Source organism: Oryctolagus cuniculus, chromosome 18 (genome assembly GCF_964237555.1).
Source record: "Oryctolagus cuniculus chromosome 18, mOryCun1.1, whole genome shotgun sequence".
Lineage (NCBI taxonomy): Eukaryota > Metazoa > Chordata > Mammalia > Lagomorpha > Leporidae > Oryctolagus > Oryctolagus cuniculus.
In genome coordinates, this window is record NC_091449.1 from 61457844 (window position 1) to 61473963 (window position 16120).

The 16120-nt window shown below is 50.9% G+C and overlaps 2 protein-coding genes across 3 annotated transcripts in view; one reads left to right on the forward strand and one right to left on the reverse strand.

The window, feature by feature from the left end:
- The window catches only part of WWOX (WW domain containing oxidoreductase), a 1022922-nt gene extending 1008892 nt beyond the window's left edge, over positions 1 to 14030 (forward strand). Inside the window, exon 9 of the mRNA XM_002711692.5 lies at positions 13037 to 14030. Coding sequence (XP_002711738.1) covers positions 13037 to 13225 — 189 coding nt within the window. The 3' untranslated portion in view covers positions 13226 to 14030. The remainder of the gene's footprint in view (positions 1 to 13036) is intronic.
- Positions 5784 to 16120, reverse strand: part of MAF (MAF bZIP transcription factor) — a 349344-nt gene continuing 339007 nt past the window's right edge. For both annotated transcript variants that reach the window (XM_051847318.2, XM_051847315.2), the window contains one exon: positions 5784 to 14232. In XM_051847318.2, coding sequence (XP_051703278.2) covers positions 14202 to 14232 — 31 coding nt within the window. In that variant the 3' untranslated portion in view covers positions 5784 to 14201. The remainder of the gene's footprint in view (positions 14233 to 16120) is intronic.

Genomic DNA, 16120 nt, shown 5'->3' on the forward strand with positions numbered 1-16120 from the left:
CAGAGCGTGCAGTAGCAGGCACCGTGATCAGAAGTGGAGGAGTCAGGACTCAGTCCAGGCCCCACGATATGGGATGCAGCGTCCCAAGTGGCAATGTAACCACTGTGCCAAACACCTACTCCACTTGCAGAAGTTAAAGCGTGACCATCAGAAAGTGCCACCAAAGGCTTCAAGGCTCTACACGGGGCTCGTAACGTTAACTGGACTCTCCTGTAGCAAGTCATCTGATTGGACTCCTAAGGACACAGCCGCTGGACCTGGAGTCCACACCAACAGAGAACAGATTTTTGAGCACTTTGGCAATGCGAGGCCATGGCGGGCTTGCATCCTTGCCAGCACCTTGCTTTGTGGCAAAGGTGTATTTGTGCCTTCCTTTCTCCACGCCAGGCATCTGTGAGAGGATGAATCCTATCAGCGGTGGCAGCCAGAGTGGGGGAAAAGAGCAGAGTAAGGTGTTCCTGGGTGTGCCTTGTCGTCGTGAATTCAGCATTTCCCTGACCCACGAGGGCCAGTTCCAGCTGCAGTTGGCAGATCAGGAGGCTGCCCGGCTGGGTGCTGCCAGACAAAGCGCCAGTGCCTGGCCGTTAACCCAGGCACTGCCAGGCTGCACTGCCATAAGCAGTTTGCAGGAGATGAACACCACAGGGAGGGGAAAGGATGCTCAGGTATTGTTCAAAACCACAGGCAGGCAGAAATGATGCCGCCAGAGCCTGAAGACAGCAGGTTGGAAGTTGTGCACTTGAGGACCTGGACGTGGGGCTGAGAAAGGAGGAGGAAGGCCGCTGGGGCCCTATGGAGAGGGACTCAGCCACCAGGGGCCGAGGGGCCCGGGCAGGGAGCAGGCTAGCCCGTCACACATCCAGTGAGGCTAGTTGGTCAAATCTGCGCATGATTCTCGAATGCTAAAGGGCATATGGAGTGTGGAGTCGAACACTGAAGGCGGACATTGCGGCACCGAGGGCTAAGCTGCCACTTGGGAGGCCCAGGTAATTGGTTTCTGCCAATGTGGGAGACCCGGATGGAATTCCTGGCTCCTGTCTTTGGACAGGACCTGGCCCAGACCTGGCTATTGCAGGCAGGGGTGAACCAGCAGATGGAAGATAAATTCAAATTCTCTCTCTCTCTCTGCCTCTCTCCCCTCCTCCCTCTCTCTCCCTGTCTCTCCTCACCCTCCATCCCTCTTCTCTGTCACTCTGCCTTTGAAATAAATCAATCATTGTTTAACAAAAGCATGTCATCTTATGAAAAACAGTTAACCACAAACAGAATATGAGCTTTGATCTGAGACACCCGCATGGCCTTGAGTCCCTTCACCTCTGTTAGGCTGTGTTGGCCCCCCTGTCATAATGCCTAGCAGGTGAGCTGAGCTGTTGGGAGAGTCGGCCCCTGGCACGTACAGGCCCTCAGACCCCAGCAGCCATCAGTAGCACGACTGTAGCTTTTGCTGTTGCCATCACATTGGGATGGAACTGCTGCATCCTGAGACAAAGGCTAAGCTTCCCTCTCTCCCTGGACAAAGATGGGGTGAATTCGGGGTGTGTTTGAGAGGGTGAGCTGGAGCCAACTGGAGCCTGGCAAGGGACTGCTGTGTGGACGGTGAGGCTGGGCTGGGGAATGTGGCTCAAAGAGAGCCCTGGGGTCAGGTGCAGGTGATGCCCACCAGGAGGAACTGCAGGCTTCGTCTCTCCTGGGGTTTGAGTCGGCCAGGACGAGGATTTCTGGCCAAGAGGGAGGTTTAAGCCTGGAGGCAGGAGGTGGTGTGGCTGTGGGGCTCCCTGGAGGTCTACACAGTTGTCTTTTTTACCTTCTAACATTGGAGCGTGCGCTGTCTAGATGAAGGGCGTGGGCAGGAGGAGGGGCTGGGCCCGAGGTTCCCCCACCATCTCCCTCCGCCGAAGGCTATGCTACGGCAGCCCTCGCCCCTCGGCCATGGCGGTGTCTGTTCTGCTTGACTGACTCATCCACTTCCGTGGTGTCATAGCCCCCCCGAACCCCCTGCAGTCTGCCCCCCCCCAGAGCCTGGGGTGCAAGTCACAAAGCCCCCACACCCGCAGACAGCAGCACTTCAGAATGTGTGCACATTCACGATCATGCATTCGCTCATTCATCTGGCTCCACAGCCTGTTGGTCTCCAGTCCCTGCACTGGGGACCCGAGAGCTGTCCAACTGTTGGAAGCAGTGTGCGGAAGGTAGCTTTTATGTTTGGAGGCACAGATTCTGCAGGTAGAATGACAGGGGCAGGGTGAAGTGATCGGAGGCGGCTTATAGGGTGGAAATGCATATGGAACCCTATGGAACGAATGCTCCAGCCAGGTGGGCAAAGACCGCAGGAGGGAGTCTGCCACTTCTGGGGGAAGGGAATTAGGCCAGGCAGTACCACCTCTGTGCGTCTCATCTGTCAGACGCAGCTAATGCGCCACTCAGGTGGATCCATGTGCTTCCCCAGTGTTCTGTGATGGAAGTTTTCAAGGAGAAAATGTGAAATAATGCGGCAGCAACCGTCCCCACCGAGCTGCTGTGTTTCTAACCACCTGCTTGTTCCGCTGTGGCCCCCTCCGCATGCTCCGTTCTCCCACACTTCACGCACAGATGTGTGGGCATGGAGAGGCGGGCACACAAAGGGCCTGTGGAGGGGGGTGTCCGGAATGTGATAGCACTTACCAGGTGATAGTGGCCACTGTCCGAATGGCAGTGCCCCAGGGATGTGGCCATGAACTGGGTTCTGGTCCCTGCTGTGGCCAGGGGACGCGAGGAGCGCTTACACCCAGCACAGCGCCCAGAGATGCTGGGTGGAACTGGAAGATCCAGCAGCTGCTGCCTGCTTCCTAGCCCAGAAGACTTAATTTTCCTCTGACTTTTGATCCTGTACATGAAGGAAAAGCCCGATCTTTTGCTGTGCGTGCTTCTCTAAACGTTTAATCAAGAGAACCGCAGCCGTCTGCATTAGCATCTGTTGTGTCCCCAAGAAATGTCCAAGTGTCATCACTGTCCTTATAAGAACCCCTTGAAGGGACTTTGTAGATGAGGAGACCGAGGCTCAGTGGCTTGTCACAGAGGTGCCAGGTGCAGGCTGCCACCGCAAGTGTTCTGGCCTCAGCTCCGGGACTTCTTCCACCTTCCCCTACTGCTCTCAATCTGCAAAATTGCCCTCGTGTTTCCTCCCCGTGCTCCTCTGTGCCGCTCCCTGCAGGACTGAGGAGCTGACATCGATTCTTGTTCAATAGAGGTTAGAAAGGGCCTCTCCCTTCCCAAGGTGAACACAGAGGGGTTTTTAATGGAAAACTGCAGGGAGCGAGGGCTGTTTCTTGGCTGGCTCTGCGGGGGAGTTGGAGTTGGGTTGGATTTGTACGCGCGATGCCTGAGAGCTGGCTCCCTTTTCTAAAGACCTAACTTTGCAGCATTCTTCAAGGGCTCCAGAGAGTTCCTTGTGCCATCAAATTAAGTTTGGAAACTTCAATAAAGAAGTCCCGAAGGAAACTGTCAATTAATGCATTTACACTGCAGCATCATACTTGGGGAAAACTTCTTCAAAAGCAAACGCTATTTTCCAACCATTAAAAAGTCTGCACGCTGCTTGGTTTCCATAGATACCCGAGGTAATAGCCTCTTTCTCCTCATTGAAGGGTGAGTGTCGTTTGGCTCCTTTCTTTTCTTTTTGTTCCCCTACCTTTGTACTTTTCTCCTCCATCTCCATTTGTGAAAACAAAAGATAAATAAATTGAAACCTGGCAATGTAATTTGTCTAAGGGAGACAGCGTGATGTGTTAGCACAGGTGATCTCATTTTTGCTCACCTCCTTATTATCTCGTGTCTTCTACAAAGAGCCCTGGTACTTGCAGGGAGAAGATGGGAAATTTTCAATGGATCAAAGTGTTCGCTCAGCTCATCAAGTGCCTACACAGACCCAAAAGGGAAACGTTAATGATCTGTGGAAGAGCAATTGAGTTTTGATAGGGCACGGAACAGAGGCTGGCAAACTCTAACCCGCAGGTCCCATCTGGCCCACTGCCTGTTCTTGTGAATAAAGTTTTATTGGAACACAGCCACATCTACATGGGTCCATGTCATCTGTGGCTGCTTTCACAATCACAGTGGCAGGGCAGAGTGGCTGAGCAGAGACTGTGTAGGCCACGGAGCCTCCATTGTGTCCTCTCTGGCCCTTTGTACCAAAAGCATCATGGCTTTCGTGAGGCTGTAGAGATGAGGGTCTTGGTGGCATTGAGTAGTTCTGTCACTTTGGGGAGTCCCTCACCCTCGCCCCCTTTCTGCATCTCTGATCCCTTTCTCAGTGCTTTTGGGATGTGAGTCACTCGCCTTGGCATATCAGGAATTTTTACTCAAGGTTGTTCTGTTAGAACTAGGCAAAGCGGCATACCTTATGATCCTAGAAGCTGGTTTGTTTGTTTAGAAAAGCCAAGAAAGAGAGATGTGTGAAAAGGCCAAGGCCAGTGGTTCAGCTGTTGGGGCAGAGCCAGGTGTGTGCGCAGTGTCTCTGCAGAGAGAAGCTAGGCGAGCCTTCAGGAAGGTTCCACTCAGGGAGGAGAGAGCAGAAGAAAGCAGCCACACCAGTCTAGGAAGAAATCTTTAATTTCGATTCCACTTTAAAGAGTTTGAGAGAGCCCCTCCCAGCCCCCACCTTTTAACAAACCAGTTGGAATACATGCCTTCAGATTATAAAAGTATCCGAAATTGCCCAGTATTTCAGCATGCATAGCTTGTTAGTATTTACATGTATTTACATGGGAAACAAGAGAAAGATCTACAGTTATTTACAGTCTACATAGGAGAAGAGAAAGGCAGCCTAATTGTATTTCCTAAAATACAGTAGATGAGTAGTCAGCACATGCATATTTAGATTATATTTGCATGATAGAATGCAATTTTTAAAAAAGACATACCTTCATAACTTTCTATGCTAAGGTGTTGCATAATCAAGGTAAAATTTTTTTTGTTTGTTTTGTTTCTAGTCTATTTGCATCAAGTGCTTTAAAATGCTCACTAACACCCAGGCAGAATTCTTTACCCTGGCAATTAAAGCAACAGCACACACCATCATTTCCTACTAACTAGCAACAAGCTGCTGGTGAATGAAATATCTATTGTCTCTTATTACCCATCGACCACTGTGAAGAGATCTCTCCATGTAAAGGCAGTGCCTAAGCTATCAGCATTAATTATGGAAGTAATATAAATGAGACGCTCCCCACAGTATGTTCTGAATGAAATATTAACAAAGCTGGCATCTCTGGGCTTGAGGAAGGGTCTGTGCAAGCGAGTGCGCGCTCTGAAAACACGCACCTGACAAAGTCATGCCCGAATGCGACGGGCTGGGGGGGGGGGGGGCGGGCCGGGCAGCAGCCTGCTTCTCCTGAGATCTGAACTGCCGCCAAGTGCGTCCTCTTAATTCGTCTCCGGAAGACAGAGTTCAGAGTTCGTTTCTGACCAAGATGTGGCCCCAGCAGAGACCCCATGGCTTTTTTTTTGGGGGGGGGGGAGTTGTTTCCGCCGATGTCTTTTCGGTACTGTGTTGTGGAGTCTGTGTGTGACGTAAGTGTAAATGAACTGTCAGCCTTAAAATCCAAACCAGCAGCTTGTTTAAGGTTTGCCCTGAAATCCTGTCTGCTCACGGGTCAGCTCCCGGTTTTCTAAAGGAACTGAGCGGCAGGCCGACGAGGCGGAGTCACTCTCGGTGCAGGAGGAGGGAGGGGGGAGTTGCTTGTCGCACCTGCCCTGCAAAGTTAGTCTTCTCAGCATCGTTACGGAACTGAACCCACTCACGCTGCCTGCCGCTAATTTCAGAGATTTATTCCAGTATACATGGCAAATACAGAGGTATGCATTTATGTACAGTATACAGAGCTAGCTATAACAGAGGTTAGAGAGTTAAAGGGTAACCATGTCAAATGTCCCAAATTAACACAAGCTAAGTCTTCATTCCGTTCGACGCTCAGCTGTCCCTCAGCACTGGCCTCAAGGTGGACCCCTTGGAAAATTTCGGCGAGAGGCCACTGGATCTGTCCCCTGTGGCAGGATGATGCTATCCATAAGGTATTTATTTTGGTGGCAAATTTCCCCGTCTCTTGTGCTTGGCCATTTCAAACTCACCCCTAGACAGATGGGTACCCCAGTGCGATTTTCCATCCCAGCAAGGGAACTGCCCATTCGGAAAGAAACTGTACATTGAGCTGTGGCTGTATTCTGGGCAGCATGGGCGGGGCACGGCCAGAGGACTTGCGTGCATCTGAGACACGGCCGACAACACGAGTGGATGGTTCAGGTCCCTGGGGTTGTAGCACAGCTCTGACAGGCACAAGCAGAAGGTGGAGCAAGCGCTGGTCAATCACCCATAAGGGTTGTGCTTCAGCTACCCCTCGGGCCTTCCCGCATCTGGGGGACCCCGCTCCCATCACCACCAGTAAAGCGGGGTTCTCACTACAGCCACAGGCCTTAGAAAGATGAAACAAATCTAGACCTTATGCCTCCACGCTTTCAAGACCAGACATAAATCCATCTCGGGACCCGTGGAACATTCATGGCCGGGAATCTGGAACATGAAAAAGTTGGGAGGAGGGCTTCTCTGATTCCAAGGAAAGCGTTAGGACAGTTTGTCGACAGGAAAACGCAGGTCCTGACAGCCTGCACTTCAGTCCTGCGTGAAGTAGCCCAGGTTCAGACCACCCCATGGCTGGAGTTCCCAGGATGAACATGGCTTTGAACTTCCTTAGATGGTTGGGTTTGCTGCCTGTTCCTCCCGAAGGAATGAGGGAGACATTCTGCCTTGAAAGAACCTTTCTAGCCTCCTATCCTGCACCTGCTGGGCCTCCCGAGAATACTTGCCTGACGACCAAGAGCAGCGGGCCTGCTGACCTGCAGTGCATCCCACCCTGGGCTGCAAGTCAGCTCCTGAAGCTAGAAGGCAGTGTCTCTGGTCAGGGAGAACAGGTTGGCTTTGCACAGTGCTCCTGATGAGCCTGACTCGGAAAGGTTGGGGGCGTGAGGGGGTACCGTAGTTGGGGGGCCTGAACTGCAATCAGGGAAGGCCCCTGGGTCACCTTCTGAGTGCTTCCCGAGTGGCGGTCTGCACATATGCAGCTGTGACTTGAAAACCCTCAGACATCGCATTCCAGGCGCCCTTCGCATGTGCTCAGAGCAGCTGGGCTTACAGTGTTGGAGCGGCATAGCCCGTCCATCGCTTAGCTCTCCCTCCGCACAGACCATGTCCCCAGCGTCCCCGGGGAATCCCCCTCTCTGCCTAGCGTGTGAGCATTAACTGAAAAGGAACCTGAGGTTCTGCACACTCGCAGACGTGTTTCTTAGCCAAGAAACTCTTTTCCTTGTGGCAAAAGTTAAACAGCCATTCCAACTACGTCCGTTGTGTAAGAGTCGCCATTCTCTTCTGCAGCGTGAAGACACGGGATGGGATCTCCGTGGATTCTAAAAACACTCTTTCAAACTTGTAAAGCCTGGTAACAAATATCGACTTCCCTGATCATCTTCGCTCTTTGTAGTTGAGAAACTAAGTGCATTTCCCTTCCAGTAATAAATGTTGAGACCAGCCTGTGCTCTGCTCAGATAGAAAGTTACAGTGCAGCACCCACAGGAAGTATCTGCACGTGGCTAACGGCCCTCCAGGCATTCATGGAAGTTCCTTTGTTAGGAATTAAGGGGGAGGGTCAGGTCTCCTCTGCCCACGGGCGTTCCTACACGGGCTGCACCGGTTCCCGTGTATGGAGATTTTTAAGGGAGAGATTGCTTAGATTTCACTGGTCTTGATGTCCTGTCATCCAAGAACAGGTTCCTTCGCTCGGCACGTCTGGCACCTGGAGGTAGCGTTTTCAGTCAGACCACCTTTCTCTCCAGGGTCATTTGCTGTGGGATCATTCGAGGGGGTGCTGAGTCTTCATTTCTGTTAATCCAAATGGATATAATTTCAATTTAGCTCACTGACTAAATCAACAATGGGGAAATCTCCTTTCAACAGTTCCCAGCTGAACTCCTGAGAGCCTGTGCATTTGATTGGAGGCCACGTCAGGGTGTCACTCTGGCCAGGCGTAGCAGGAGCAAAATGGGAGACCTACAAGCGGAAGCAAGCACTGTGCAAATATTTGTGCAACACATTTGGGAAGGAGGTTTCGCATATTAACGCCTGGGGATTCTGGGATTGGTCAGTCTTTGTGATTCTCCATATGGCTTTGAGCAAGGCGCGTTGGATGGCTAACACTAAGGGGGCTGCTCTGACAATGAGTATATCTGTTATCCCTGGTTCTGAGAGTGCTGTGAGGATTAGAACATAACACTTATAAAAATTGCAGCCTGTTGCTAACTGTCATTGAACAGTCTTGCTACAACTCACTGAAAAAACAAGTCAGCTGCCGCCTCCCATGATTCCTACAGTGGTCAGCGTGCTTGTTCATGAACACGTATTCCAAATCAAACAGCACAACTGAGTGATGCACGCACGGCGGGGGAGGCAGAGGGTGACCTGTTGGCTGCAGTCCTGTGCAGTGGGGAGGCCCTGTACAGACTGCATTGTTTTATCAACTCATATGCGGCTAATGTGTCCATGGAAAAGACTGTCTGGTGGACGGACAACTTGCCTTTGCACGTCTTCTAAGTCAGATTGAAAGTAGAGTTGCTTGTTGTAACGGCTGTGTCCCAAGCAGCAAGGTATCTGGAGATGGACTCGAGTAGCCCACCCCGCACCTTTCCCGTAGGGTGGGCTCTCTAAGCTCTCACGCAGGAGCGTGGCCGGGAGACAGCGTTTATTCCATGCGGGACACATGCGCTCATACCCCCACGACTGGGCGATTAATTGTTCTGCTCCACGTGGTACTCACAGGCCCGCTGGATTAGGTGACTGGGTTTGCAATTTGGGGGAGTTTGCTTTGCCCCCCCCCCCGACCCCCAATGAATCATGATAGAAGCTTTACAGGTTGGAAGAGGCCCCTGTCTCTCCTCTGCCCAAGCTACTCACTCCAGATTGGCTGTTTGCTCTGGGAAGCCAAGCTCTGGCGTCAGTGCCCACCTCTGAAGGGGCCTCTCCTTTCCTGCGCTTGCGGGTCAGAAGTTAATCTGACTTCTTCTGCGGCGTGTTCCCTTAGATAAGTCTGCTTTTCTGCATAAATGGGTTAATTTCCCATTCACCCTAGTATCCATACATGTGGAATAAGGCGATCTTAGAACGTCTCCTCTGATTATTGGATAGCTAGAAATGCCATGGTATTATGTCTGTTGTTTAATATACCTCAGAGTTACAGCTACTGTAAGGCAGGAATCTACTATTTCTTTTAAGTAAGCATGCGTTTTAAAATAGAGAAACCTGAAAACTAAGCATTGAATTATGTATCACGTGTCCTTATGAGAACGTAAGTATTGTACCAGATCACTAACCAATGCATTTTAGGCATCAATGTGTGTGCGTCCGAGGGCCATTCTTTATGCTATTTTTTTTTTTTTATCAGAAACCTCTGTACCTTTTCCTTCAACGTCGTCAATAGTCATTTGTATTCCATGCTGACAGCTACAAGCTGATGGCCAGCAGTTATCAAATAAATGTTGATGAAAGGCAGCTACTTAACATTTTCATCCCAACAAAGGATTTTGGGAGGATGGATAATTTAGACTCCAGAACCTCAACTATAAACAGCAAGTGCTTCCCAAAGCCCACGTTGTGGTAGTTGAAGCTTGTGCTGCAAATGTGACAAATGGTTCATGAAAAAGAATGATGAGCCCCCGTTACCCAGACATTCTTAATGTAACCCCAAACAGGAATCCTGGGTAATTTTACGTACACCATCAGGCTGGATGGCACGGTCCTCCGCCGGCCGTTCACAGATGTTTGACTTGATCGAAAGTGGCATTGGAACACGCTCAAAGACTCTACTGAGCTCCCCGGAAGTGCTCCGTCCTGGGTCTGCCCGGTGGAGCTGCCCGGTTCCTGCGATTAGCACTGCACCCAGCCCCCACCGTTCTGACAGAACGTCCTCCCAACAGCGGCTCAGCCAGCGTTTCCACGTCTCGGCATGATGATTCCATCACAATGGATCAGGAAGCAGTGGTGACGACTGGCAAGCCCTCGCTCCAGAGCCTGGCGAGCAGACTCCTTACCGTTTCTTCCCGCAGAGTGCTCTTGCATTTTTTTCTCAAATAGGTACTGACGATGGCCCAAAAAGTGGCCTGAAAGTCATTTGACGGTGATGAAAGTGTTCTTTAAACTTTTTTTTTTATCAGTTAGAAAATGTTTTATCTTGTATCAGCAGTACCGGCTTGTTTACTAATGAGACGGCACTTACTGTGGCTCAGGCTGTCCCAGACGGGGAGATGACGTGCCAAAAGCGAGAACTTGTTACTAAACTGTCATCACATCTGCTCATATAAAGATGTCACTCAGAAGTTGCCATGGGACAGCTGAAAAGGTTATTCCCCAGCAGCCAAAGAGGTGGTAGGCATGGGAGCAGCATGATATTGTCACCAGCTCATTGTCCAGCAGGGGTGGAGAGTGAGACAACTGCCAGTCGCACTCGGCAGGAACCAGAGAGGGAGACCTGGCCAGATGTATGCCAGTGACTGGGGGAGTGGAGAAGGAAGTCTCTGCTCTCAGGTGCCCCCTTGTACAAGGCCAGGGCTTTGTAGGTTTCCTAGTAGTGGAACCGAGATTGTGTATCCCTTTGGTCTAGCTGCCAAAGCATGTCAAGGCCAGCTTCTAATTTTCAAAAAATGTTTTTTTTTTCATTAAACATGTATGGATTTTAGCATCGTAGCCAAATGTGGTTTTACATGAAATGAGGCCAATTGCAATCGCTTTGCAGATTCCACAGAGGGACAATGCGTGTCCCCAGCTCCCCCAACTCAACTCCAAATCAATGTGACTGCAGAATTCCTTTGCAAAAATCTCATTGGAACAATGAGGAGAGCAACATGATATCATTTGAGAAGGTCATGGTGGCAAAATATTACATTGGGTTTGGAAGAATCCCACTCTCTGCTTCCCCAGATGGCCTCCTTGGCAGTCTCCTGTCGGGACCAGCAGAACAGCAAAAGGCCAGTCTGTCCCCATGGTTGAACCTGGACTTTGGGAGGACCTGACTGGGCTTTCTCATCACCTGTGAGTCCACAGCATGTCACCTACCTACTCCCTGGTGCTGTTGGCAGCCTCAGAGGGAAATCGAAGTCCGCAGCTGATAGCCCCAAATGCATGAAAAATACCATCTCCGTTCTCCAGTTTATCCTCAGAGGCACTTTTGCTTCCTTTGTCCTGACATGGGATGTGGAGGAGTCAGATAAGCCACTCAGAATGCTTTCGCTCAGCGTGCCAGGTGCTACACTAAGGGTTATTAGGAATAATAACTCAGTGGAAGTAAATTTGAATGACATGAACTCATTTCCATTAGACTTGAACCACACAAACCCACTGGAAAGGAAACAGCTATATCCAAGGTAGTCACTGGCTGTTTGGGGGAATGGGCAGGGTGAGGGAGTTGGGGAGATAGCCAACCAGTCACTACTTAACTAAGGTCAAGTCATGGCCCTTGTGCACCCTCGAGACTAGTGGGACTTGTCTGGGTCACTGTGGCAGCCAGTTCTTACCAGGACTCATGGCTCTGTCTCTCCCACCACACCCCTCCCACCATCACTTGTTTTCAGACCAATTGCAAGGTGACCACAGACACTGACGCTGAAGCCAAAAAAAAAAAAAAAAAAAAAAAAAAAAAACCAAGCCTATTTTATGGCACTTTCCTAAAACGGTAAAACCTTAGGACTCTGGGTCCAGCATGGCCTTGGCATCTCCTGCTTTTCAAATGCAATCAGAGAGCATGCAAAACCAGCCCAGCCCAGGACAGGGTCTCCACAGAGCGCTCTGCTGCGGCACAGCGGACATGTAGGGCCGAAAAACAGGAGCCTGGGGTGCAGACAGGAGCCGCCCATTTTCCCCACAGTCACACGTCCCTAAGGTTTCCTCTGAGCAACCCGGGCTGCCGTTGCCTTCCCTGGTCCTCTTCTGGACACCCCTTCCTCCCACCAGCTGATAATTAGTTGATGCAGCCAGGGCCGGGATGCACATAAATAATCATAAGATGGCAGAGCTACTGTATTGGTTTTAAATTAGAGCCAGGCCTACCGTGTCTCCCTATGAGGAGCGGCCTATTATTTTTAATTATGGCCTGCAAAGCAAAGTGATTCCTTGCCCTCTTTACAGCATCGCTGACTGTATCCTGTCAGTCCAGATGATATGGGGCTCCCGAGCAGAGGCATCCCTCGCGCAGCCTCAAGTGGTACCCAGAAGATGAAGCGCCAGTCACCCACAGCTGTTGCTGCAACTTGTATGTTGAAGTGGGCAGGGAGGAAATACCGCCTTTTAGCCCCTGTCCCATTGCAAACCCGGGGCAAGTAAGAGGTTTCATCCAATATGTTCCAGGCACACCGATACATGTGCTGTGTAGCTGTGTGAGGCGTGTGTGTGTGTGTGTGTGTGTGTGTCAGACGTCTTTAACGAAGCACGGCCCACTCTTCCTGTAGTAGCACTTTGGGCAAAGAATAACGAAGAGACCTGACACCAGCCCCACTTAGGTTTTCTACGTGATGGGCCATGATCAAGCGTGGTTGATTTAATTCAGACACAAAGTTCTAAAAAAGAAAGAAAGAAAAAGTTCTTGGTGTCAAATTACATCCGCATCCGCTGCTGAGCAGCCAAAGGGTTGGATGAGTTTGTTCTCGCGTCTTCCAAAAGAGACCATCATTCTCTCTCTGTGTGCAGAAGGGGGGCCCGCTCTGATTTATTGATACGTGTATTTATTTTCCAAGCCTTTTCCTCTATGAGGTGTAAAAAGTCACACCAGCTTTACGAGCGGAGTTTATGAACTCGTTTTTCCAGGATGGCCACATCATTCCTTTTACAGCCATGTGCTCCGAGCTCTGTACCCTCTGCCACGCCGCGCGCGCCAGCGGCCGTGGAGGCAGGGAGGGCGGGCCGGGTGATCGCCCCACAGTCCCAGGCCCGCACCGCCTCACCCCTTCCTCTTTCTGCTTTGATTCCCAGCAACAGGGAGCCGCCACCACCGTCTACTGCGCCGCGGCGCCGGAGCTCGAGGGCCTCGGAGGGATGTACTTCAACAGCTGCTGCCGCTGCACGCCCTCGCCGGAAGCGCAGCGCGAGGAGACGGCCCGGGCGCTGTGGGCACTCAGCGAGAGGCTGGTGCAGGAGCGCGTGGGCAGCCAGCCCCACTGAGGGCGAGCACCGCTGCCCGCGCCGGACCCTTCCCACCTCGGGATCCCGGGGGTCTCCATGGCCCTGTCGCGCGGGTGCGCACCAGAGAGGCGAGAGCCGCCGCCATGAGTGGAAAATGCCAAGTACCAATGGGAAACGGAGTTCCGGGGGAGGGGAGGGAAGAAATCACTTTCCTGGGGCTGGGGTACCTGTGGGTCCCTTTGCTTTGTGCAGCTGTGTTTGAAAGCGGAAGCTTGGTGGGTGGGTGGGTTCCTTCGCTCAGCGTAGAAGCACAAGCAACTCTTGCTACGTAGATTAGTCCGGTGCCCCCTTGTCCCACCACGGCAGCCAAGGGCTGGAAAAGCCCGAGATCACCCTTCCGTGCTGCCTTGATTCAGGAAATGATGGTCTCAGTCGTTACAGCCAGCCAAGGAAAGAAATCGGGGAACCTTCATCCTGCCGGCCGCGACGGTGGCACAACTCAAAGACAGAGCCGAGCAGGGACAGCCAGTGGGTGGCACACGCACCGGTCACATCCTCCCTTGCCAAAGCTGTGCACAGAATTCCTTAGAGATTATAAGAAACAAATTTTGCAAACTCATTCCCCAGACACCTTGATGGGCAGGAAAGGAAGCAGTGCGTCCTTAGGAAAACACGGGATTCTCCTGGGATGAGGAATAAAATTGTTCCCTCCACTCTCCATGCCCAGCGTGAAGACGCACCTTGCGCGCTGGCTTTCACAGCCTCCCTGTTCTCCTGAGCAAACTTCCCATTCCTCCCACCCTACGCTTAATAAAAGAACATGCTCGGCTATGATCACCTGAAATCCGTATCGTGTCTGTAAATGTTTCAGTTTCTTTGTTTTTGTCTCTTAGAAAAGAAATCTAGAGGAAAAATAAAGCGCTTCTTGTAGATGCCAGGAAAGCTCCATTTTTGCTTCTTGTCTGAGTTTGGGGTTTGTTGTTGTGCTTTGTGGCTGTCTGTGGGCCCAGTTGTCTCACGCGATTAGCATGCCAGCATCATATTTTCTGTGAAGGCAAAAGAGAAAGAGAAAGAAATGACCATGGTTTCTTTTCACCTTAAGGTAATTTGTTATTGCCTACAGTTCAGTTCCCGGGGTCCTCCCCTGTGGATATCAAGCACTTAGTGATTGGAGAGGTCCCCCCCCCTCTCTGTATTTGAATGGTGGGGGGTTGGAGGTTGGTCCCCTCCCCTCCTTGCCGTTTCACACCATGGTTTCCATGCACGGGAAGATGAGGATTCCCCCAAGTCCTGTAAATCCAACGTTCATTCGTTCAGCCAACATTCCGAGAGCTATATTCTGCAAAGCTCAAAATAACCACACACAGTTGCTCCAGTCCCTGCTGTAAAGAAATGTGTATCTTTTGTCTGTAGGAGTCCTCACAATGCACAAGATCCTAATCAACGTCATCACAATTTCTCTGCATTCCCTGAAGGTGAAGCGAAGCCCTAGAAAAACACCAGGCCTCCATGCACCCACTCGACCTGCCAGTCCCTGGGTCCACTTCCCACCCTCTGCCAAGCATCTTACCATTTTGCCTGATTCTGGACAGGGGAGCAAGTGAGTAGCACACTTGCTGTTTTAGCTTTGCTGTGGTGAGGCGGTTTCCCATCACCTGTCATGATGTGTGCATCTCGATATATGTGTGTAGAGATCTGTGTACAGCCTCTGCATAGATGTGTGTATGTGTGTGCTGTGCGTCCTCATGACCCCGCCTACTGCCTGCACACCCTACCACTGTGCCTGCTGATGGTGAAGGCAGGTCACCTCCATCTTGTCATTGAAAGGGAGGTTTAGTGAGAGAGGAACCTAACTGCAGGCCCCAGGCAGATGACCAGCGGGATCAGGAGCCAGTTCTGTTTGCCTTGAAGCCCACGTCGCCTGTTTGTGGCAGCGGCACAGTCACATTACACACACACAATGAGTGACTTATTCCTAAAGAAAGACTACATGGCTTCCCACCCAAGCCATGTGGGATCTGACCATCCTGCTGCCTGCTCCAAGCTCTAGAAATCGTTTCTGTGTGTGCCATTTATCCAACGACTAGGGAGCTTGATCCCACCCCTTCCCTACACACACATTGTCCAGCACAGCCTCTCTGTCACTGCCTGTGAACGGATCTCCCCTGGCTTAGCTTCCGATGGACTCGGTGGCCAGGCTTCTCCGTCGCTGCCCCAGAGCCACGGAACCCATCCCAAACATTCCCCACCCATTTCTCTGTAGTCGTTTTCAGCCAAGTCTTCTCTCTCTCCCTATGTTTCTTTAAACCCAAAAGGCAGCCAGTTTCCACTTTCACGCCTGATTAAGGGAGACCTTGCTAGAACTTATCAATAGGAAACAAGACGTGGAAGCATCCCCTGGCAATGACTGAAGACTGTGGCTTGTGGTTTCGCTCTTTACAATGGGGTTATGGATGGTTCTGTTTTGAACTTCAATGAAGGAGGCTCGATTGCTTTCATCAAGGTCAATGCTGGCCCAGAAAGCCTTGGCTTGCAAAAACTGCTGCCCGTTCTGGTCACTAGCAGGTACCATTTTTAGAAATTCATGTTAAAAAAAGCATCTAAAATAGCAATATTTATCCTGTGTATTAATTCTTTGTGCCTTTCAACATTTCCACGGTTTGGTGGAAGGTTTTTTTTTTTTTTTTGAACACTCAATAATAGCATGAAATTTATCCATACAGTCAGTGAAATAACTGCTCAGAATTGTTGCGTCTGTTGATGACGTGGCATAGCAACAGTACATGTCATTTTTAGGAGAAAGGCACAACGTCACTATTTAGCACTTTCACCTGCTACCGTTCAAGTCGCCTTAGTACTTTGCTTCATGACCCCCGTCCCTCACCCCCAACTCCCAATCATGCCCTTATTTCTTACACTCTTCCGTTATGTTAG